Source organism: Mercenaria mercenaria, chromosome 1 (genome assembly GCF_021730395.1).
Source record: "Mercenaria mercenaria strain notata chromosome 1, MADL_Memer_1, whole genome shotgun sequence".
NCBI classification, from domain to species: Eukaryota; Metazoa; Mollusca; class Bivalvia; order Venerida; family Veneridae; genus Mercenaria; species Mercenaria mercenaria.
The window spans coordinates 44,167,283-44,192,028 of record NC_069361.1 but is presented as its reverse complement, the minus strand read 5'-3'; the positions used below and the strand labels follow the sequence as shown (position 1 = coordinate 44,192,028).

Here is a 24,746-nt window from a genome sequence, read left to right as displayed (position 1 = left end):
AAAAAAATCAAAATGTCCGCTCATACCTGAAATAATGTACAGAGGGACACATAGGATATTCCTCCGCCATTGAAGCTGGCTAATCGCCTTATGACCTTAATTGTTAACCTGCAACAAAGAAATAGAACCCATGACTGATTAATAGAAAATCTTCGTTTCCTACAGCTACACTGGTACAAAACACAGTAACGCTGTTTAGGTTAACTGGCTGCGGGTATATAATAAGTGACACAGACAGGTTTAAGTCTCTCGTGTGTATCCTTTTATATGAACTGGCTTAACAAGATCGGTGCAGTTCACATTACTTGTATGTGCATCAGACTGCGATTGAATGTCTTTCAACCTATCGGGATCCGATCCTTTGGTAACAAGGCATTTTTAATGTCGCATATATCTTAAATTTTCTCATTACAAAAATATGTTTACTTTTACTGAAATGAAACAGATTAGGCTCGGCTGGGCTGGTTTAGCCTATATATTTGATAAAAGCCACTCGCTTTTTATACGTCTGAAGGGTCGTATTATGTTATGACTTCGGTGTCCATCTGTCCGTTCGTCAGTCCGTCCGTCCGTTAGCAATTGTCCGCTCTGTAACTTGTGAACCCCTTAAAGGCCTAGATTCACTACTATATAAGTGTCCCCCCCTCAAATCCAATATACAACTCCCATCTTATCTGCTACTTATCAGCGATTATGTAATAGCAACTGATTAGAGGGCAATTAGCACAGCAGGAACCCCAACTAGACCATGAAGATGTGTGCAGTGGAGTTGAAAGAAATTAATTTTTCTTCAGTAAATGTGGAATGATAATAATAATTATTATTTTGATATTATGTAGATGATAATAACTATTACTTTAATGTTATAATAATGATAATAATAATTATAGAAATAATCATAATCATAAGTATTATTATTATCATTATTATTATTATTATATTACATAAAGGAAGATAAAAGATACAGTAATAATATTGAAAATAATAATGATAATAAAACACAACTATTGTGAAAACTTCCTGAGTTCTTTGTGCTGACAAACAATATTTTTCGATTTGGAAATTGATTTTCATATAGGCCTTTTCATGTAATCAACATTATTTGAATATAAAATTATTGCGTTCCATCTATACTCAATTTTCATCTTCAGTATGTTGCCAAAAGGGACTTTTTCATGCTTTGCTTTGTAACTTTGAAATTCATATTCTGTTCAATTTAGATAAATATTATTTACAGTATTCTGCAAGCTTTAGATGAGTGAAAGTCACATTTTTCAGAAATATCACAATTCTCCGGACAGAATTTGAAAAAATAAAAACTTGCATGTTTCTTTAAGTAAGTTTCTCATTATTTCATTATTGTGAAAATAAGTTTCTGATTATTTTATTATTGTGCTTGATCAACAAATATTTTTCTTTACATAGAAATGGCAAAAAAAAACTAGTATAACTTTAAAAGTTATCAATTATTCATTAATTTGAAATATATTACATCCGTTTCCCCTTCTCACTAATAGATAATACACTTGTAAGGTAGACTGACTCTCCAATAAACATTGACCCTTGTTTATTGGAGCCATACTGTGATGGTCATTAGCTCCCAACTGTGCTGGTGAAAACAAAAATCCCTTGGCCCACTGCCAAAATCTAGGCCTTTAAAGGATATCGAAGAAACTTGACACAAATGTTCACCACATCGAGAAAACGTGCAGAGCGCATTTTTGGATGGCTCGCTTCAAGGTCAAGGTCACACTTAGGGGTCAAAGTGCATATGACATTGTTTCGTGCGTGTGTGCCTGCGTGCGTGCGTGTGTGTGTGTGCGTGTGCGTGTGCGCGCGCGGGCTTGTCTTTTGTACATGTGTGTCTGCGCTGCTGAGGTTTACGTTGTAGTGTAACTGTGATTAAGGAACGTAGCATTCCTTTTTGAATATTCTTCCTTGTTCCCCACCCCCGCCCCCTCCCAACACACAAACACCTTTCTACCCCTTCCTCCCCGCCTCTATCTATATTTTGCATAACAATAAAATGCACTTGTTGGATTTTTGAAGCAACCCGTCTGTAATATTTTTCCGTTACAGTCTCTTTTTTGTTGTGGGCCTACTTTGCAAATGCGTGGCTCTGAGGCTGTGTTAGTGGTGCTCTGTGCTTCCGAGAAACTACCCTTACCTATTACCTTTTGTTTCAAAGCTTAAAGTTAGAAAGTGTAATAGCTAAAGCATTCATGAGTAAATGAGCCGCACCATGAGAAAACCAACATAGTGCATTTGCGACCAGTATGGATCCAGACCAGCTGCACATCCGCTGGTTAAGAAACTAACAGAATTTATTTCTTGGGAGGTGGGGGCAAAGGGGGTAATGGCAGCTGGGGGCTTAACATACTAGTAGATTGTTGCAGCGACAGGATACAAAGAAAGGGCAAAAAACTATTTTTTGGGGAAGGGAGGGGGGGGGGGGTTATGGGTGGGAGAGGGGGTTTTAATTAGATTGTTGCAGTCTGCACATCGTCTCATCACTACCTGTCTATATTCCAAGTCAATAAATTCAATACTTCTTAAGTTATGTTCTGGACACAAAATATGATAGGAAGGTTTGACTTTGTTGAAACTACCTTTGACCTACCACCCTGGTTCATGCACTCTGTACATTATCTCATCATCACCTACCTACACCTGAAGATTGAAGTCAATAATTTGAATGGTTAACAAGAGTGCCAGACTGTCACAAAACTTGGCCGAATTCAAGGGCCATAATCCAAGAGTGCCTGGGGCGATTTGGGTGTTTATCGAACTTGGCCGATATATTATGCCCACAAACATTGTCAGCAAGTTTGTTGAAGATCAGATGACAACTGTTTAGCGGACAAGGCTAAATTCGCAGTTTTTAGAGTAATTCAAGGGCCATAATCCAAAAGTGCCTAGGGCGATTGGCTGGTTATCGAACTTGGCCGATATTATTCCCACACACATTTTCAGCAAGTTTAGTAAAGATCGGATGAAAACTGTTCAACTTAGAGAGCGGACATGCTTTGGACACCAACCACACCCCACTCTTTCAGAGACGGACGTATAACAAGAGATCACAGAGTGATCTTGGCGCCCACCAATGTGTCATTTTTGAGTGTTCTAAATTTCAAGACTTATTGACTAGCTCAAGGTCAAATTTTCATTTCCGTACACAACACTGTGCATGTGGTCCAAATTCGAAAGCTGTAGCTTGAGAAATGTGAAAGTAAGTCACTAGATCAATTTCAAGGACGAAGTTCTTTGTACACAAAACTATGCATGTGCATCAAGTTTGAAGGCTGTAGTTTGAGAAATTTGAAAGTAGGTCACTAGGTCAATCTTAAGGTCAAAGTTTATTTCGGTACACAAAACTACGCAAGTGGTCCAAACTTGAAGGCTGTATCTTGAGAAATGTGAAAGTAGGTCACTAGGTCAAAATCATGGTCAAATTTCACTTCAGAGCACAAATCTATGCATGAGGGCCAAATTTGAAGCCTGTACCTTAAAAAATGTGAAAGTAGGTCACTAGGTCAATGTCAAGGTCAAAGTTTGTTTCGGTACACAATCCTATGCATGTGGTCTAAATTTGAAGCCTGTAGCTACAGAAATGTGAAAGTAGGTCACTAGGTCAATCTTAAGGTCAAAGTTCATTTCATTACACAAAACTATGCAAGTGGTCCAAATTTGAAGGCTGTAGCTTGAGAAATGTGAAAGTAGGTCACTAGGTCAAAATCAAGGTCAAATTTCATTTCAGAACACGAAACTATGCATGTGGTCCAAATTTGAAGCCTGTACCTTCAAAAATGTGAAAGTAGGTCACTAGGTCAATGTAAAGGTCAAAGTTTGTTTCGGTACACAAAACTATGCATGCGGTCCAAATTTGAAGGCTGTAGCTTGAGAAATGTGAAAGTAGGTCACTAGGTCAAATTTCATTTCAGAACACAAAACTATGCATGTGGTCCAAATTTGAAGCCTGTACCTTCAAAAATGTGAAAGTAGGTCACTAGGTCAATGTCAAGGTCAAAGTTTTTTTCAGTGCACAAAACTATGCAAGTGGTCCAAATTTGAAAGCTGTAGCTACAGAAATGTGAAAGTAGGTCACTAGGTCAAAATCAAGGTCAACTCATGTCAAGGTTCATCTTGCCACACAAAACCATACATGTGGTCCAAATTTGAATGTTGTAGGTTATTGACAAGAAGATTTTAAAAGCTTTTCCCAATATAAGTCTACATGTATATGAACCATGTGACCCCGAGGGCGGGGTCATATTTGACCCTAGGGGAATCATTTCAATATCTTAGTAGAGAACCACTAGATGATGTCACATACAAAATATCAAAGCTCTAGGCCCTGTGGTTTTGGACAAAAGGTTTTTCAATTTTTTTCCCTATATAATTATACATAAACGATGTGACCCCCGGGCAGGGCTATATTTGACCCTAGGGGGATAATTTGAATAAACTTGGTAGAGGACCACTAGATGATGCTTCATTACAAATATCAAAGCCCTAGGCTTTGTGGTTTGGACAAGAAGATTTTCGAGCAAAGTTTTTCCCTATATAAGTCTACGTAAACCATGTGACCCCTGGGGCGGGGCCATACTTGACCCCAGGGAAATAATCTGAACAATCTTGGTAGAGAACCACTAGATGATGGTTCATACCAAATATCAAAGCCCTAGGCCCTGTTGTTTTGAACAAGAAGAAGTTTTTCCCTGTATAAATCTATGTAAATTATAAAAATAAACAAAGGGCCATAACTCAACTCAAAAATTGTTGAACCAGTCTGATTTTCAGGGGGACACAACTAGGGTAAAATACATCATTCTGACAAAGTTTGGTCAAAATCCCCCTTGTAGTTTCTGAGGAGATGCGATACCGAGAAATTGTTAACGGACGGAAGGACGACGGACCACGGACGCAGAGTGATTTGAATCTAGCCCACCATCTGATGATGGTGGGCTAAAAAGATATGCTCCAGACAATAATATGACAGACAGAATTGATCTTTGAGCTCAAATTGTGACCTTGACCTTTGACCTACATACACGATTCATGCTCTGCACATAGTCTCATCGCCACCTACCTACATTCCGAGTTTAAAGTCAAAAACCTTGCATGGTTATTTGGTTATGCTCTGAACACAAAATATGATAGAGAGTTTTGACATTTTAGCTCAATTTGTGACCTTGGCCTTTAAACTACAGATTCAAAAGCTCTGCACGTTGTCTCATCGCCATCTACCTAAACGCCAAGTTTAAAAGTCAATATCTTCAATGGGCATAAAACTATGCTCTGGACATGAAGTTTGACAGACAGACTGTAGGACACGCACGCCAACATATACGGTAATATGTCCCATGTTTTCAAAAAGGGCATAGGGAAATGGACTATTCCATCATTCAATTTGAGCAGTTCCATTTATTATTCGAATGCTTGTCCACTAAAAATTTACTGTCTGAATAGCTAACCGGGCAGACCAAGATCCCAGGGCAGACCAAGATCCCTGCAGGCTGATCTTGGTCTGCGCTGGTTGCAAAGACAAAATCACTTGCTGTTAGCAAACTAAAGGTAACATCCACAGACTTGTTTTTAGTTAAGTACTGAGATATATATCATTAATTGCTTTTACCTTAAAGTGGACAAAACTCAGCGGACGTGGTTTAGTGACGGTCCAATGCATTATTGTGTAGGATATTAGTACATTTGGCAACCAGATTTCTTAATCAGTGGCTATCTACCTTACATTGTAACCAATGCAGCGTTGAATTTTAGTCGTTGGTTATCAAAAGATTACGGATTTAAACGATTTAAACAATAACATTGCTCTACCTATTTTTCTCGTTATTTGAGATTACCATTATTTGCGTAAGTCAGAGATTAACTCCGCACAACCAGGTCAAATAAAACGTACAATAATGTACAATATTTTATGTTTTACATACAAACAGTATCAACAGACCATTTCAAATATATCTTATAAAATCAGTGAAACCTTACAATATTTCATTTTATGCATGTAAATACAGATCAGTTCATAGGGAATCAATATTTTGTTACTTAAGATGATATGAGCCGCGCCATGGGAAAACCAACATAGTGGCTTTGCGACCAGCATGGATCCAGACCAGCCTGCGCATCCGCGCAGTCTTGTCAGGATCCATGTTGTTCGCTTTCAAAGACTATTATTATTAGAGAAACCATTAGCGAACAGCATGGATCCTGACCAGACTGCGTGGATGCGCAGGCTGGTCTGGATCCATGCTGGTCGCAAAGCCACTATGTTGGTTTTCTCATGGCATGGCTCATATTTAAATTTTACCATACTCCATGTTATGAATACGAATTTTACAGACCCATTCAGCTGTTTGATCAATATTTTGAAAATATTTCATAATGACATTGCTGTAACAGATGTCATCAGTATATATGAAATTTTGAGTTTAAATTGCTTATCACTTCTGTTTGAATGGTATTTGTAAAGTGATTTCTGTTTTTTTTTATGGTATTTATAAAGGAAAGGGAAGATCTGCAGAGATACCTTTCTTTTCTTTACTTTTTTTCCAGTTGAATATTGTTTTACCAAAGTTGCATATCAGAAGAGCATTTTTTTTGTAAAGAAAAGAGAAGGGTTGCAGAGTTATCTTTCTTACAATTTTTACTGTAGAGCGTTTTACTGATATATTTTATAGCTTCTTTTAAGGGCATTATTTTGTTTCTTTTTTGGTAGTTGTATAAAAAATTTATATACAATGCTCATAATGCTGTACATTTGAAAAGACAATAATAAATCACTGCATCCCCTAAAAATGGTAAAGCAGAACCATTTGAACAAAGTTGAGAGTTTGTTGCGAGGATGCTACAGACCAATTCTGGAGTAATTCTGACCAGTAGTTTCAGAGGAGATGTTGATGTAAATTGCGAATGAAAGAGTCCGGACCAATCACCTATACTAACAGCTCACCCTGAATCTCCATTTCAGGTGAGCTAGAAATATACGAGGCTTTCGAAGTACAAAAATAGTCCAATGAATAAACACTGTCTCCTGACAATTTTGCTGCATTCTGATTGGATAGGATATCCAGCACTTTCGCAAACTATGAGGCATTATAACTTAATTCTTAATGACTGAAAAATATTTTTTGAAAAAATGTAAATACCAGGTTTTTCAATGTCTGCCACCGTTTCATGGTCATAGTTTTTTTTATTCATCCTACCACCTAAAAAATTGAATGAGAGCTCAAAAGCAGGTGGACAAACACTGCCATAACAATATATTAACATAATAAATCTCTCCTTTTTCAAACAGATGCATAACAAGAGCTGTCCCAGGAGGCAACGCACTTGTCTATTTTTGTGCTGGATGGCGAAATTGGACACATCTGAGGAAGCTGGAGCTGTCTCTGGAGTGTTTAAGGACTGGATAAAGATATTGGACAATAACTTAGGTCTGTGTCAAATGTATTTAGCAATAAATTCTGCAAATTAAAGTAATGCACCACGAGTCATATCATGCGGCTAATAATGTGGAACAATTATAAGTTTTAAGTTTGAATCTAATCTATTCAGTAATAACCGAGATACAGCGTAAGTGCATCAAAACTTGAACCTGAAATTCTTGTAAAAAGGGGGGCATAACTCATATCATTTTGGTGCCAGCATTATGAACCTTGTGTCATATGATGTGGGTGATACAGTTTAGTAACAATTTCAAGTTTGAATCAAATCAATTAACAACAGAGACATGGTGAAACAAGAGCTGTCACAGGAGACAGCACGCTCGACTATTTCGATGCTGGATAGTGAACTGGGCACATCTGAGGAAACTAGAGCTGTCACTGGAGTGTTTAATGACTCCAATTGTGGATGATGATATTGCACAATAGCCTGAGTCTATGTCAAAAATATCAACTTAAAGTAATAAGAGAGGTAAAGATAAAATGTATCAAAACACTATATAAGTATATCCTAAGCAAAAAGGGGCATAATTCATTAAATATTGGTGCCAGAGTTATGCAGCTTGTGTCATATATATATACATATATAGTGTGGTTGATGATGTTGAACAACTATTTTAAGTTTGAATCATATCCATTCAGTAATAACAGAGACAGAGTGAAAGTGCATCAAAACTTTAACCTAAAATTCTAAGTAAAAGGGGGGAATAATTAATGAAAAATTGGTGCCAGAGTTATGCACCTTGCGTCATATGGTGTGGGTGATGATGCTGAACAACTATTTTAAGTTTGAATCAGATCCATTCAGTAATACAGAGATAGAGTGAAAGTGAATAAAACTTTATCCTTAAATTCTAAGTAAAAAGGGGAATAATTCATGAAAAATTGTGCCAGAGTTATGCATCTTGTGTCATATGATGTGGGTGATGATGCTGAACAACTATTTTAAGTTTGAATCAAATCCATTCAGTAATAACAGAGGTAGAGTGAAAGTGCACCAAAACTTTAACCTGAAATTCTAAGTAAAAAGGGGGAATAATTCATGAAAAAAGGGTGCCAGAGTTATGCACCTTGTGTCATATGATGTGGGTGATGATGTTGAACAACTATTTTTAGTTTGAATCAAATCCATTCAGTAATAACAGAGATAGAGTGAAAGTGCATCAAAACTTTAACCTGAAAATCTAAGTGAAAAGTGGGGATAATTCATGAAATGTTGGTGCCAGAGTTATGGCCCTTATGTCAGATGATGTGGATGATGATGCGGAATAAGTATTTCAAGTTTGAATCAAATCCATCAAGTAATTACAGAGGTAAGTTGAAAAAAGAGAAAGTGCACCAAAACTTTAACCAAGGTGGGGACACGGAAAGACGCCGACGCCAGAGCGAGTAGGATAGCTCTCCTTATACTTCGTATAGTCGAGCTAAAAAAGTATCAAAATTAAACTGAAATTCTTAGTAAAAAGGGGACTTAATTCACAAAATATTTGTGCCAGAGTTATGGAACTTGTGTCATATGATGAGGACAATGTTGTGCAATAACTATTTTAAGTTTGAATCAAACTCATTAAGTATTAACAAAGATATAGTGGAAGTGCCCCAACATAAACCTGAAATTCTAAGTAACAAGGGGGGCATATTTCATGAAATACTGGTGCAAGTGTTATGGCCCTTTTGTAATATGATGTCACTGATGATGTGGTTATAACTATTTTAAGTTTGAATCAAATCTGTTTAGTAATAACAGTACCAGAATGAAAGTGCATCAAAACACAGAATTTTAAGTAAAAAGGGGCATAATTATGGCCCTTTTGTAAAATGTTGTGGATGCTGATGAGGAACAATTATTTTGTGTTTGAATCAAATCCCTTCTGTAATAAGAGCAATATAGTGAAAATACATCAAAATGAACTTAAAATTCTAAGTAAAAAGGTGGCATAATTCATGAAATATTGGTGTCAGAGTTACAGACCTTGTGTCATATGATGTGAGTGATGATGTGGAACAACTGTATTAAGTCTGAATCAAATCAATTAAAGTGCACTGAAACTTAAACCTGAAATTCTAAGTACAAAGGAGGATAATTCTAGACAAAAATAAGCAACACAAAATGCAGCAAAACAGTGCTATACAAAATCTGACCTTTATCTCTTAAAGGTCATTATGCCTTAAAGCCATAGACGACTTAACACTTTGTTTGAAAAAAATTGAATGAGCTTTATTTCATTTCAGAGCATTTAGAGTACAAGAATATAAATAACCATTAAGAAAATCTTTCTTTCATTCTAACAAATATCTCTCATTCATGATCCCTGAATATCAAAATGATTACTCCTCCCCCACCTCCCCCCACCCCCACTCCCCAACCCATGTAATCACAGTAAAGCCAATTTAAGGCAATCAATTGGTTCTTTTCTCTACATTTGTCAATTGTAAATGTAATTATCTAAATTGGTAAAAAAATACTGAATTTTATTTAAACAAGAAACTTAAGAACAAAAAGATTAATTTAAATGTAAGACTAGATTGTCTCCCTTTAATAATACATATACGGATATAACAAGTACCGGGGTGTGTTTAATATCAACTCTTTTTTTTTTTTTTTTGTAACAACTGTATTATGATTTACCTTATGGAACTAAAGACTGCAAATGAACAAATTGCTTTCTTTCTACAGATCTGAACCAGTATTTGCGACAGTTTAAAACTTAACAAGTTACAATAATTCGGAACGTCTTTTTACGTAAAAGAAAAGAACCAAAGCCCTGAATCCTCATCCAGTACAACAGCACTAATAGTTTACAAACAATTATCAAGTCTCTTAGAATAAACAATAACCCGATGTTGATGATGATGAAAAAAGTTTGTCTTCATTCAATATATACAAAATGTACGACAATACAGTTATACACTGGAACGTCTATTGAAATATCACTGATTGGTGCATAGGTCATTCGAATGAATTCTTATTCTTCAATAAGTAAGCTGCCAGGAACTCTATTGCATTAGGCGGTCTGAAAAATAATAAACAGAATATCATGTTTATCTTATCCTATTTGAAAGAAACATAAATGTACATGTATCTCAGAGAAAATATTCTGAACCTGAAATATAAACTAAAACACAGGAGCCCACCTTGTTAGTTCAGCAGATAAAGCCAAAAACTACTGTAAAAGCAGAAATTTTTGTAGGGGTTTAAGGACGTATGCTAGAATTTGGTGCAAAAATTTTTCCAATAACAGAATTTCTTCAAACTTTGGATATCGAAGGACAATCATCTAAGAAACAAAAAAATGCAATAAAAATCATAGGTCACCGGTATCGAAAGAGAGTTATCCGCCCTTGAAAACGGCATTTTCCCCAAAATGACGTTTCAAGGGCAGATAACTCTTTTTTTGTACCGGTGACCTATGATTTTTATTGCATATTTTTGTTTCTTAGATGATTGTCCTTCAATATCCAAAGTTTAAAGAAATTCTGTTATTGGGAAAATTTTCACCCATCTCACATACAGGGAATTCTAGTGTACGCCTTTAATTTTCACTATATTTGTGAGGCCCCTCATCTTGCGAACATTAATCCTTGTGTAGAATATTAACCATAGGTATAATGCAAATGAAGAAAATTATTGTCATCACACAAACCTTCCTCAAGATAACAAGTAGAAATGGCCATATTTACAACAAGAGCTGTCCGTAAGACAGCTCAGCTTGACTATTCGAAATATTGTCACAGAAGCAGGAAATTATTACCCAAAATGTTAAATATCAAAAGAGTTAAGTTCGAAAGGGGACATAATTTGACCAAAATACATATCAGAGTTATGGGACTTGATGTTATCAACTAGTTTTATAACCCCGAAGAAACATGTTAAGTTTCAATTCAATATCTGCATTAGTTTTGGGGATAGTAACTTGCATGTAAAACTTTAACCAGAATTTTCTAAGTCCAAAAGGGGGCATAATTTGCTCAAAATACATGTTAAGAGTTATGGAACTTGACCCAGTGAGGTTGGTAATTGACCTAGGAAAAGAATAAATAAGTTTCAAAGCTATATGCCTTTAAATGATAGCTGTATGTACTTGCACGCAAAACTTTAACCAGGATTTTCTAAGTCCAAAAGGGGGCATAATTTGCCCAAAATACATGTCAGAGTTATTGGACTTGGTGCTATCAACTAGTTTTATAACCCCGAAGACACATGTGAAGTTTCAATTTAATATCTGCAGTAGTTTTGGAGATAGTTACTTGCATGTAAAACTTTAACCAGAATTTTCTAAGTCCAAAAGGGGGCATAATTTGCCCAAAATACATGTCAGAGTTATGGAACTTGACCCAGTGAGGTAGGTAATTGATCTAGAAAAAGAAAAAATAAGTTTCAAATCTATATGCCTTTTAGTAATAGCTGTATGAACTTGCACGCAAAACTTTAACCAGGATTTTCTAAGTCCAAAAGGGGGCATAATTTGCCCAAAATACATGTCAGAGTTATGGGACTTGGTGCTATCAACTAGTTTTATAACACGGAAGACACATGTGAACTTTCAATTTAATATCTGCAGTAGTTTTGGAGATAGTTACTTGCATGTAAAACTTTAACCAGGATTTTCTAAGTCCAAAAGGGGGCATAATTTGCTCAAAATACATGTCAGAGTTATGGGACTTGACCCAGTGAGGTAGGTAATTGATCTAGAAAAAGAAAAAATAAGTTTCAAATCTATATGCCTTTTAGTAATAGCTGTATGTACTTGCACGCAAAACTTTAACCAGAATTTTCTAAGTCCAAAAGGGGGCATAATTTGGCCAAAATGAAGGTCAGAGTTATGGGACTTGATGCTATCAACTAGTTTTATAACCCCGAAGACACATGTGAAGTTTCAATTCAATGTCTGCATTAGTTTTGGAGATAGTAACTTGCATGTAAAACTTTAACCAGAATTTTCTAAGTCCAAAAGGGGGCATAATTTGCTCAAAATACATGTTAGAGTTACGGAACTTGACCCAGTGAGGTTGGTAATTGACCTAGAAAAAGAATAAATAAGTTTCAAAGCTATATGCCTTTAAATGATAGCTGTATGTACTTGCATGCAAAAACTTAACCAAGGTGTGACGCCGACGCCGACGCTGACGCCAGGGTGAGTAGAATAGCTAGACTATTCTTCGAATAGTCGAGCTAAAAACTGGATACATTTGGTGTTTCCCTAACACCTGCAAGATAGTATTATTTTAAGGCGAATAGATCAAGCCACATAAATGTATAGTTTAGAACCGATATTGTAATATTATAACATTAATGTCAACAGTGTGCTTAATCAAACAAATATTGACATCTATGCCCCCTGGATATTAATTACTTGTAAGCCTATACAGCCTTCAAGGTTTACAGGTAAATAGAGGTGTTAAAACATCCATACAATTAATATCTATCGATCTTCACAGCAGATATTCAAAACATATCTGTCCATAGGTAACGCTTTACAATGTGTAACTTTTATGGACACCCAACTAACTAGTAAGTCGAAACAAGCGGGATAACCTTTTTACAATCTTGTAAATATAAAACCTCACGAACCTTCTCAATACCGTTATTTCAAATTCTGTAAGTTTTGACCCAGTGAAAATATGTGCTTTTACAGTACTGTACAAATTGTTTGTTTATTTGTTTTGGGTTTAACACCGTTTTTCAATAGTATTTCAGTTACGTAATGGCGGGCAGTTAACCTGACCAGTATTCTTGGATTCTGTACCCGAGTACAAACCTGTTCTCCGCAAGTAACTGCCAACTTCCCCACATGAATCAGAGGTGGAGGATGAATGATCAAATTGTCACAGAGAACATACGCCTCACCCGGGGATCAAACTTACAACTCTGTGATCCGTAGATCTGCTCTCTCCTGAGCTAAACAGATGGGCACAGTACAAAACAAACTGCAGACTTGTGTTTGATTGCAAGCCCAGGTAAGTTCTCAATGACAATTTGACAGAATACAGTATGTCTGAAGTAATTTGTCCTTAACCTCGGAGTAATTTTGGGAATGAAGAAAAATCACTACTTGAACAGAACCCCACCAGCAGACCGGCTGATGTTGCATAATTGAATAACTGTAGAAAAACCTAATTAAACTCATTTATAAAAGCTCAAACAAAAAATATTATTCAATTAATCATTTTTAATGGTACCTTTACTTGTAGTTTACATAGAGTTATAGTGTGTTGCAGAAAAGTGTCTTCATATATTGATTTAAAGTATTCAATTCTGAATACAGCTTGCACTGATTTCAGGGTTTGTAGGCCTCCATGAAAATCTACTGTCTGCGGGCCAGGGAACAACTGTTGGTATCTGTGGATGGAATACCTTAAGCCAACTATACCTTTCTTTTGCTAACACAGACATTCCCTGTAATAGTATTGGAACTACAGTTTGGTCTAGGTATGCTCGTGTTGGCAGGGACTGTAGGTCAACCTTCGGCCGCTTAGCAGGCAAGCCCTCCGCTTCCTTCTCTGCATTGATAATTTTCTATAAAAGATATCAAAAATTCTTAATTTGCACATTTCATATTAAAATTTTAGCAGAGATCAACACAGAAAAACTGTCAGTATGCATTTTTTAAACTACTGTCTTATTATTTTAACAGTGTTCATGAGAACTGAAAATGGTTGGCAGTACTATCTTGCTATTTGCATGTAGCTCTCAACTTCTTCGAATGAAACCTGGGTACAGATGGCCTAGATTATAAAGCCAAAGGTCAAATCACCTAAGATTCATACCCATGGCTGATAGATTACCCATGGCTCTTAGATTCCAAAGATCTCTTAAAGTTCACTAATAAATTGAACAAAACACAAACTCTTTCAAAATATCACTTGAAGCTCATATAAATTCTTTAATTAAATTTTCAACTGACGGGACATGCCTCAGCAGTCCTGAGTTTTCTAATTTTATTTAAGAAATAATAAATTTGTTCCTATATTTTATCAGTTAATAAAATATGGCCAGGAGTTAGAATGCGTATTAATGAAATCACGAGTACGTATTTACTATTTCAATTCTAACAACGCAAATAATTCGCATTTTACAGTACTACATTTTCAGCGTAATATGTCATTCGGGTCATACATGTATGCTGTTACAATTTACCCCCACCAGGTTAGTAAGTGTTGTATAGCCAATGGAACTTACAGATATTTGTTTCTTTTTTATCAGAATTTTGAGACGCATTTATAAACTAGTAATCTAACAGCTCGCAAACTACTTATGAACAGAATCATCGAATTAGGTTAGTTGACCCTGTGTTACGAGCTTAACTTTTGTACGACGTCACATCATAATGACGACAACCTTTATGTCATATATTTATGACGTCACCGCTGAATAATAATTGAGTTTGTACAAATCAAAACATGTTTTACGGCCCTACACATGGTCAGTATGGCTTTTTATCATAATTATGTTTTTGAAATGTTGTTTTCAACCATTTGGTCCTGAAATAATTTGTATGTAATGGAACAGTAGAATCTCTTATGTTACAATCGTAGGGGGCAAAATGTATCAGCCAATCATATTTTATCGAAAATTCATAATAATTTTTATAGGCCGTTTGCTATATCTTTATACAGCAATGAATGTGAGTCGTATTAAAATTTTACATATAAAATAAATATATCTCAGATCATATCAACTTAAAATATGTATTTTAGGGGGTGTTTACTATGGGGAAAGAAGAAAATATACAAGAAAACAGCCCAGTTTTATAAAATGATTTTGATCATCCAATGTGGCAATGTCACTAATTCTCTATCTCATCCTGTTTTACAAATTTCGCTACGGCTATGCACATCAGAAGGAATATCCATTTATTACCGGGCAGTAAATTTTCTCTGATCATACAAACCTGGACATTTTCTGGAATTTCGGGCTGCTGATTTTCTTCTCCCGTCTCTCCGCCTGTCAGCGAATTCTTATCTTGATCTGAAAACAGTAAAGAAAAAAGTATGAGGACTTGCATAAAACCCTAAAATTTTGGCCAAGACTAAAAGAGTGCCATAATAAACACTAATCCTGTGGAAAATACGTGTAATTTCTAATGTATACTTTTTAAATCATTCATGTGTGAAAATGTAGTCAATAATCTTGGGTTTTCGGAGCTGTGATACTTTCATGCAATAGACCTAAGTAAGCTCAATAATAACAAAATTCCTTCAATTTTAATTCATTGTAGGTCCTAAAAAATGTTCTTTTAACTTTTTTTTCATCACAATGCATGTTACTAAATCATAATGTTATTTAACAACACTGTTAAAACAGATATTCTGAAGTACCATGCTCTAAATGGTTGACACGAATACATCTTCAGAAGTGAAACATGTTATTCTGGTAAATTATTTCAGGGTATACTGAAGTTCTGGCTCATTTTCAAAACTGATATAGAAACTGCCTTTTAAAGGAGAGCTTTTCTGTTCACATCTGAAAATCAGTGCTTACGAGTACAGGCTGTTTTGATATTAAAATTTTTCCAATAAGCATTGAAAAGTAAACAAAAAATCATTTGGATAACTATTTGCTGATTTAATCAGCCTGAGGTCCCTATCTGAACAAATTCTGAGTCATTTTAAGACTTTTGTAGTATGTCTTGTGGGGCACAAGGGTATGAGAACAAGAGCTGTCAGTGGAAAGCGCGCTCGACTATTCTCAGTGCTTGATAGTATAATATAAGCAATGAGTAAAACTTTAACATTACAATAAGCATATTTTAAGTCGAAAAGGGGCCATAATTCAGTCAAAATGCTTGATAGAGTTGCCTCCTCCTTTTTACAGACTGGGGTCATGATGGTAAACAAGTATGCAAAATATGAAAGCAATATCTCAATGGACTTTGAAAATATTTGGGGTGGTACGCAAACTTTAACATTTGTGCGACGCTCACGCTAACGCTCATGCCGGGGCGAGTAGGGTAGCTCCCCTATTCTTCGAATAGTCGAGCTAATAAGCATTTCTTCATATTTAATCAAATTATTGTCAAGTATGAATTTCATTCAATGTTCTTGGAAACTTTGAATCAAAACAAATACCTTAAAGAGACTAACCCACACATTTTAGATGAAATATGAATTTCTCTCAAAACATCCATAAAAAGTGAGTACTCTGAAAGCAACTAGTGGTACAAACTTATTGACATAAGATTTTTCCAAGATATTCTTACAAATAACCAAAAATATTGTGCAGAAGGTAGTAAACCATGGCAATGCTTTTAACAATGCAGGAAATTTACATACTTCTAGCATTTTTACCAATATCTAACTTTTATTTTCACCCACTTTATCTAGCCTTTCAAAACATAACTGCCCATTTTGGGTAAAGGGAATTTTACTGAAACAATGGCATTTTTCAGTGTCATATGTAAGTTCTATATGTACATGTATGCCAAACTTGGTGGAAATGAATATGTTGAAAAAAATTTACCTCAACGGTGGGCGCGTACAGATATCCATTAATATAAACTAGCTATTTCTATTCAGGGGCCCAGACTGTCAAAAAATAAATGTTTAACATTAGGTATTTATAGGTTATTAGCTTTGTATCGGGAAATATGCACGAGTTCTTCAGCGGAAATATTGCGCGACTTTAGGAGCGCAATATTCTTCCGCTGAAGAACGAGTGCATATTTCCCGATGCAAAGATAATAACCTTTTTATTACATACGCATCTACACGTATAAATATTATGTAAATATCATAAATATGTTCAATAGCCTGAATAGGATCGACAATACTGAACTAAATAGAAAACAAGAGCTGTCACTAATGGTAACAAATGCCCCCGCAGCGACTTGACCTTTGACCTGGTGACCTTGACCTATAACCTGGTGACCCCAAAGTCAGTAAGGGTCGTGTACTCAATAAGTACTATCAGCATGTGAAGTTTGAAGGTCCTGGGTGCAGTGGTTCGCGAGTAAAGTGCCATCATGCAAAAAGTTAACGTTGTGACGAACGAACGAACTAACGAAGGAACGGACAGTTGAAAACTAATATGCCTCCCTTTGGGGGCATAAAAATAGTGCAACAACACACACTGAATTATGTAACGCACCCGATATGAAATTCAGGCGTCAGTGTATGGAAAAATATTGACGTTTCCGGTACCAGTGTAACTTAACGGGGAATAGAAACGACTATGTAATAAATGGCATTATGGGCATTTTCTCCAACGATTTTGGAGCCCAGCCCAAAATCTAGGGGCCATGGGCTATTGAGCCCCTGCTAATATATATCCAAGTTATTCCCAGCTAAAATGTTGCATCTTTTAAGCAGTTCAGTGCATGTACATATTTTGCAGCCCTAGCCTTTCAAAACATGATAACTGCCCATTTTGGGTAAAGAGAATTTTACTGAAACATGGCATTTTATACTTATGGAAGTCACATGTCTGTAGCAGAAGTCAAAACCTGGTGTCTTGCCTAACTGATTATTTACTGATTTGTGAGTTACAGAATGATGTCCGATTTCAAAAGAAAACATCTTTTTTATTCCTGGAAGTTTATCTACAGGTCACAACTGGGAAAAAGAACCTTTCTCTTCACTGAGATGTGGCTGAAAATTTGCCTCTGTTACATAAAATTGTAAAGTTCCTGACAAAATTTATGTCTGAACTAAAATTGAGAAACCCCGTATCACTTGAAATTCTGTACAAAATCGTTGCACACATGTATATATTAGAATATTGCTGAATCACAAACATTCTCCAAAAACTTTTTCTTGATTATTCATTTTTGAATTTCTAACCTGTTCTTTCAATAAATATCAACATAAACCAATACTGTTATTCATAAATTTACTTGTTACCATTGTGTTAAATATTTTTGTTGCCATTTTGAGAACGGGGCAACAGTCAGTAAAATATTACCGTAATATGATTTGTCAAATATAAATAGAAGTATAGTAAACTTTGATTAGAAAATAAGTGGATTCAAAGGTGGTCAATCTCATTAAAGCAACATTTTATCACATCTGCATATTTTGACAAAAATTCATTTAATTCAGCTGAAAGGCTTAAATTATATCAAAATATAGTTTTTTAGTTTAGTTGTATTTTACTTGTAAGAAAAGAGAGTTAGATCCCTATCAGAAATCTGTTTTTATTGTTTTACTGAAACCCGTGTCTTCCTACTGATTAACTGATATCATTACTTAATGCATATTCCATTACTATCTCCTTGTTTTTCTTGTTTTCTCTGAAATCTGGGCATGGAAAATTAAATGTAGAAATATGCTTTAGCTACCGGCAATAGCTGAGCTACTGTGCAAAAAAAAAAAATGTGTATATTTTGCAGTTACGGGATTTAAGAAGCTTAATTTTTGCACCTTTTTATGTATCACAACTGACAGGAAGTACTACCATATTTTGGTGTGTATTGGTCGCTGTAATGTATAGTACGCATCTAATTTCTGCTATGGATCGAAATGGTCAGAAAATTAAGTTCCAGCATGTAAGTCGCTATTTTAAATTCCGGAGTTTTCCCAACAATTTAAAATTTTACCGGCAAATATGGCGGCGGCCTGTCAATGGCGTCCAGTAAAACGAAAGTAGATACAAACGTAATTCAAACTGCAAGTATGGCTTTCAATTGTAGTCATTCATAATTTTAATGGCCTGTATGGGATAATTATGATATGCTTTATTGAAAATAGCCGATATTCCTTGAAAGGCCGCCGAAATGTTTTGTTCGTTCATAACAGATGAACCTAATTTTGCAAGTGCCGCAGCCAGAAAATTGGCCCGAAAAATTCTCCTGGCAATGTTCTGTCGTATAAGTCGCAGGAACTTTTTAAGGCAGAAAATGAGTAAAAAAAGTGCTACCTATACGCCCCAAAATGCGGTAGGTAGACTGAGCAGCCTAGGAAACCTGTCTTTTACTTTTTCTAAACCCCTCATGCATAGCCATAATGTATAAGTACTGAAGGTTTGTCATTATTGTAAGACTGCCACTTGTAATTGGCATGATAGGCTTTGTAGGTCTTGTTGTCTGTTGAACATACAGATGTTAAAACAAACCTTACATTAACCTTTGAGTTAACCAGAAACAAATTTTGATATTAAGTCAACTCGTCCCCGGTCAAGTTGTCCCAGTTTTGGTTATTACGTCCCCCCAAATTTGGTCATTTCGTCCTCCTTCTTGAAAAAATGAAAAATTCTGTCAACTCGTCCCCATTTTGGTCATTCCGTCCCCCATGCATATTTTATTTAATTTAGTCCACGATCTTTTTACTTTGAAATCATTTATTTACTCACTTTATTTTAGAAATAGTGATATTGGAATCGCTTCTATTAACTAAATACAATTAAATCTTTAAAAAATGAGTGTTATATGGGGAAAGGCGGGATAATGTAAAATAAAAAGGATGAATAACTTGTAAATTAAAACTGTAGAAAATAGATGATGCGGTAATTAAATAGTATTACCAATTAATAATAAGAATGAAAAAAGATTTATAACAGCATATCAACTGTTTATCAATTAACGGATAAGCAACAGAAACATAAAATGAAGAGCAAGTAAAGGTTACTTTGACTGCGGTAAACACGTTAATTCGTCGGTACTTTATACTTTTATATGTTAAATCAGGAAGGTCTAATACGGGGAGTAGACACTCCGTATAAATCAATACATTTATCTGTATTATGCTGTCGTCCATACCTGTAAATATCGACCAGTCGTTAGCGATCGATATTTTGTTTTCGCCACTATCGATTAGCGTGTCATATTACCTCATGTTAATCATGGAGCTATAACACTTTTTGTTCAAAGGGTTTACCAGTCACATCTTAAGTGGCGATAATTAGATGATCAGAGATTCATCTAAAGGGATTCTGAAGGAAAAACAGCATGCGGCTGCATGTGGTGATATTCTTAATTATTATGAATTAACTTGAGCTCACTTCCCTGAAGAAATATTTTACCACGTAACTTCAAACCTTTATCAAAGGACCGATTTTAGTTGGATTTGAATAAATAAAATGAAAAAAAAAAGAAAGCTGACACTTTTCTTAATCTTGTAGAGCCATAATTATAATTATTGTTTATAATGTCAGATTTCTACATAAATGTATGGAAACAAACATTCTTCTTGAACGCAGAGAATGTTTCAAACGAAATTGTTGTTTAAACTCCAAAAATTAGTTTAATTAATATAATCTTAAAACTGATCATGTGTGAAAAATACAATGTATTTAAATTAAAAAAAAAACAATGAAATTTAAAAAAAGGTCGAAAACGATGTTACATTTAGTATTCTGAACTTCTAGATAAAACTTCAGAAAATCATCTAGGTTTAACACGCATTTAAATGGTGAAGAACAAAGCAATATCATAAACAAATATTTTCAGGCAACAGTTTACAGTTGCGACTTGCTATTTTCATTAAAATATGTCCTAATTTTATTGTTCTAAATACTCTGAATCAACAAGGCAAACATCATGTAAAAAACGACATCTTTCTCTCTGGGTAAGACAAGCCTAGATTTAGTCATTTTCACAGGGCGAAAAGTAACATTAATGTAGATATTTTCCATTTAAAAACAGATGCAGGCAATAATTTCATGGCAGAACTTTTGTTTTCAACAAAAAATTCAACAAATGCTTTCCCAGATTTTCACCAAAAGGACAAGTTAAACTGTAAGGCGTAAGTGTGTGAGTAATAGCAGAATAACCTACGGTATATGCTTCGATTGGACGACAGCATAAGATAAAATAAACAGTCAGGGGTGTAACTGTTTTAGGTTATGTAACCTATTTCAGTTACTTTTTCAAGAATTTTATAACCTGTATTAGTTATAAAATAAGGATAACCCAGGTAAGTTATTCAAAAAAAGCCTTTTTACTGTTCTCACAAAGTGAGCTTTAAAATGCAATTAGTAGCAAACTGTGGTTAATCAAATTCTCTTTTAGTCTGATAATGACCTGATGAGCATAATGGGATGTTAAGAGTTTTATAGCTTAAAAACCATTTGCGTAAGACTTTATCAGCCTTGCGTAAAAAAATTTACTGCACAGCTGGAAAGATAAAAGGCCAAGGATTCAGGAAATGATTGCATTAGTCACATTCAAAATGAGGAATTGACACAGGAGGGCTTTGTAATATTTTATGATAACTAAAACAAGTTATGAAAGTAAACGCAGTAACTCAAATGGGTTATAAAATGTGATAACTTGAAACAGTTACACCCCTGACTGATAAATGCCGCTTTCCAGTCCCCGTATCAGTTGTTCCAGGTTATATTAAAGAAGTTGTAGCGTTTACTAAGTTATAATATCCATTTTTATAAATTTATATAAAGTTAAACACAAGTTTGGCTGGTTTTCTTCCTTTAATTATAACATTTGTGCCAATTCCAAAAAATTTACCGGTCAATCATGATACCATGCTGCTTTAACACTTATTTGGTTTTACAAGGGGTACTTAAAAAGGTGTTAATGATGATTAATCTCTTACAGCTAGGACTGATTCAGTGATTGAAAGGTGTTAATTGTTAACAATATATTGGGCTGATTGAGGCTGCTGGAGGGGGCGACAAATGGGGGATGATATGACAAAAATGGGCACTATCTGACCAGGTGAGGAGTTGACTAGTGGATGATCGAGCCGACAGTAAATCACTTTCAACAAACCATTGGCATATTTTGTTAAAGGAAAAAAAATTCTATCGGGCCCAATTTTATGCCACTTTTGCTTTGGAATAACACTCATAACAGATAATTAATGCAAATTCTAATGTCATACGCCTAATTTCTATGAGTATGGAGATATTCATCAAAGAAGTATAAAATACATTACTCTTTGATTTCATGTAGAACAAAAAAGTAAACAAGCAGGTGCCCCTCGGGCCGGCGGTATTCAGGTAAGATTTTTAGTTTAAAGCCATCATGATATTTTGAACAACAGTCTAAACGTTTAAAAGCTTAAAGAATCTACTATTATTCTTAATGTGTACTTTTATTCATACACTTAGAATGTAAAGATTAATTTTCCTTTCCATTCACTTACCGTCCGCCATTACGGTAGCTAAGGGCTAATGACTGGTTCACCGTTTGTTAGCATAAAATATATTTATTATCATTCATAACGTGCACCCGTCAGCAGATTGATAACTCCCAGTATCCGGTATCGGCTATAGGCTAAACACCACTAAATCTGGCTGTTCTTTTATTTCATATAAAATCCACTTACTTTATAACGCCTTTTCGACATTTTCTAGCATATCAGATTTTTAGAGACTTATATTCTTATGAAGAACTATATCGCTACTCTAGAAAACCAAAAAGAAAAAATGGATGTTATCTTTTATATAAGAAAACTACAGTTGGATAAATACAGCCCCCTGAATTTACTCCATTTTCACTTCTTTTAATGTCTCTTTTCGAGATATAAAATTCTTACGCCGCCATTTCTACCTAGCATGCGGTAGGAACATGCCGATTTCGAAAGAATGCTACACATACATACTGAAACGCGGTAGAGTAAAAGTAAACACGTTGCTATTGAAAAAAGGCATTAGGAAGGAAAAAAAGATTAGCACTATTTATATTTGGACTACTTGTGATAGACTTGTGGTTTATAATTAAATGACTCCAGGAAATAACCTTTTAGGTTTTCAACTTGAGGTTACCCTTTATCAATTGGTTTGTTACTTGTCTTCTGTTATTAATCATTGCCATTCATTGGTCGATATGTTCATTTTCGTGTACGTAATTATTTTCCTTACTCTTGCATTTCCGGGTCACATTTTGTCATATAGAAACGAATAAATGTTGAGACATCACTTCCAGTACTTTAGAGCTATTTGATGATATGAAAACCATGTATAGATCTATAGCCAGTTAGCTGTAACAGGTGTTTTTGCCACAACATTTGAGATGCTGTGTTACATATAAGAATATGATCTGATTATTATAAACAACATAACAACATCCTCTGAAAATGCACCCAGGAAAAGAGTATGAAGACATTTATTCGATGAATAAAACTTAATTAAACCTGAAAAGTAACAGTGGAATTGTATCGTCTTTTGTATCTTGTACTTTATATTTTCCAACAGAGAAGCTCTTCCGGGAATAGGAGTTGCGCTATCGCCTCACTGAAATTAATAACAGCTAATCATCTACAGGAGACTATATGGGATACCAGTGGCAATTTTAACCTATACACAAACACGCACGCTATCACACACGTTCACACACAACAAAGCGTGGGATATAAAGCTGAAATTAGAAGTTGATATAAAGTTAAGCTATGTTCAGGTAATCATTAATTATGATATTCGTTGAATGATTTCTTTAATTCGCTTAATCACCAAGATTTAATTTAACTTAATAAAATCGAACACTTTTCAGAATAAAATCCATTACTTTTTTGCCGTAATTTTCCAATCCAAAGAGAACCAGTCAAATTTTCTGAAATAAAGGCTTCTGCTAACACTAACCAATGTGGCCGACTCCTCAGGGGAATATAAGTTTTAGTTGGAGAATATAGTGCAAGATACAGAAGGCGTTCAGATTGTAGACGCTTTCCTGGTTCTTTAGCGTACCAGGTTTAAAGCATCTATACAGGGTACTCATATCCAAATGTAAGTAATATTGCTTGAGGTCTCGAACCCTCGACCCCTGCTTTCGTAGTCCAACATTATTTTCCACTGGACCACTGCGTCTGCTCTGTTCTGGGCACATTTTGTGTGTGATTAAGCTTATCTATATGTCGACACCGTTTACACATATAAGCGCTCCTCTAGAAGATCTTTAGTGTTTTTTATGGGGTGGGGGTATAGTGCAAGATACACAGGACGCTCCAATTCCAGAAGCTTTGCTGGTTCTTTAATGTGCCAGATGTTTTTACACCCCATACATCTCATATCCAAATATCAGTAATTTTAGTTGTTGGAGGAGTGGGGGATTGACTGTTCTAAAATCCCAGAACACTACATTACACTCTTTTCATTCCGTTGACTTAGAGAATATGCAGAATGTCCAGAGTCTGCCACCATAAGCAGATGTCCAAAAGCAGCTGAATGATTTTTGAACCTGCAAACTGTCTGCAGATTGGAATGAAAATGAACTGCCCTCGGATGAGAATTGATGATAGCCTCTGCAACGCGAATGTGTTTGATTTTATTTAAGAGCATTAGTTGATGATATTATTTAAAAATATGATTATTGATTATTATTCATAAGAGACTGAGCCGCTTTGATCAGAAGAGAACATACCAGAATGTCGCATATGTGATATGATTGCCCCTCG

The 24,746-nt window shown here is 35.3% G+C and overlaps 1 protein-coding gene across 1 annotated transcript; it reads right to left on the bottom strand.

Annotated features, from left to right (window-relative positions):
- Positions 1–9,846: 9,846 nt before the first annotated feature.
- LOC123540577 (protein dpy-30 homolog) lies at positions 9,847–22,573 on the bottom strand. The gene is made up of 4 exons (XM_045325712.2): positions 22,500–22,573; positions 15,353–15,429; positions 13,832–13,977; positions 9,847–10,474 (listed from the first exon to the last, which is right to left on the bottom strand). The coding sequence occupies exons 1-4, from the start codon at positions 22,507–22,509 to the stop codon at positions 10,411–10,413; spliced, it is 297 nt and encodes a 98-aa protein (XP_045181647.1). The 5' UTR covers positions 22,510–22,573; the 3' UTR covers positions 9,847–10,410.
- Between the last annotated feature and the right edge of the window lie 2,173 nt (positions 22,574–24,746).

Coding starts and splice junctions, on each gene's coding strand:
- LOC123540577 (XM_045325712.2), bottom strand. Junction 13,978..15,352: donor AAATTCCAGAAAATGTCCAG/GTTTGTATGATC, acceptor TATCTTTTATAG/AAAATTATCAATGCAGAGAA. Junction 10,475..13,831: donor TCTGTGTTAGCAAAAGAAAG/GTATAGTTGGCT, acceptor ATTATTTTTCAG/ACCGCCTAATGCAATAGAGT.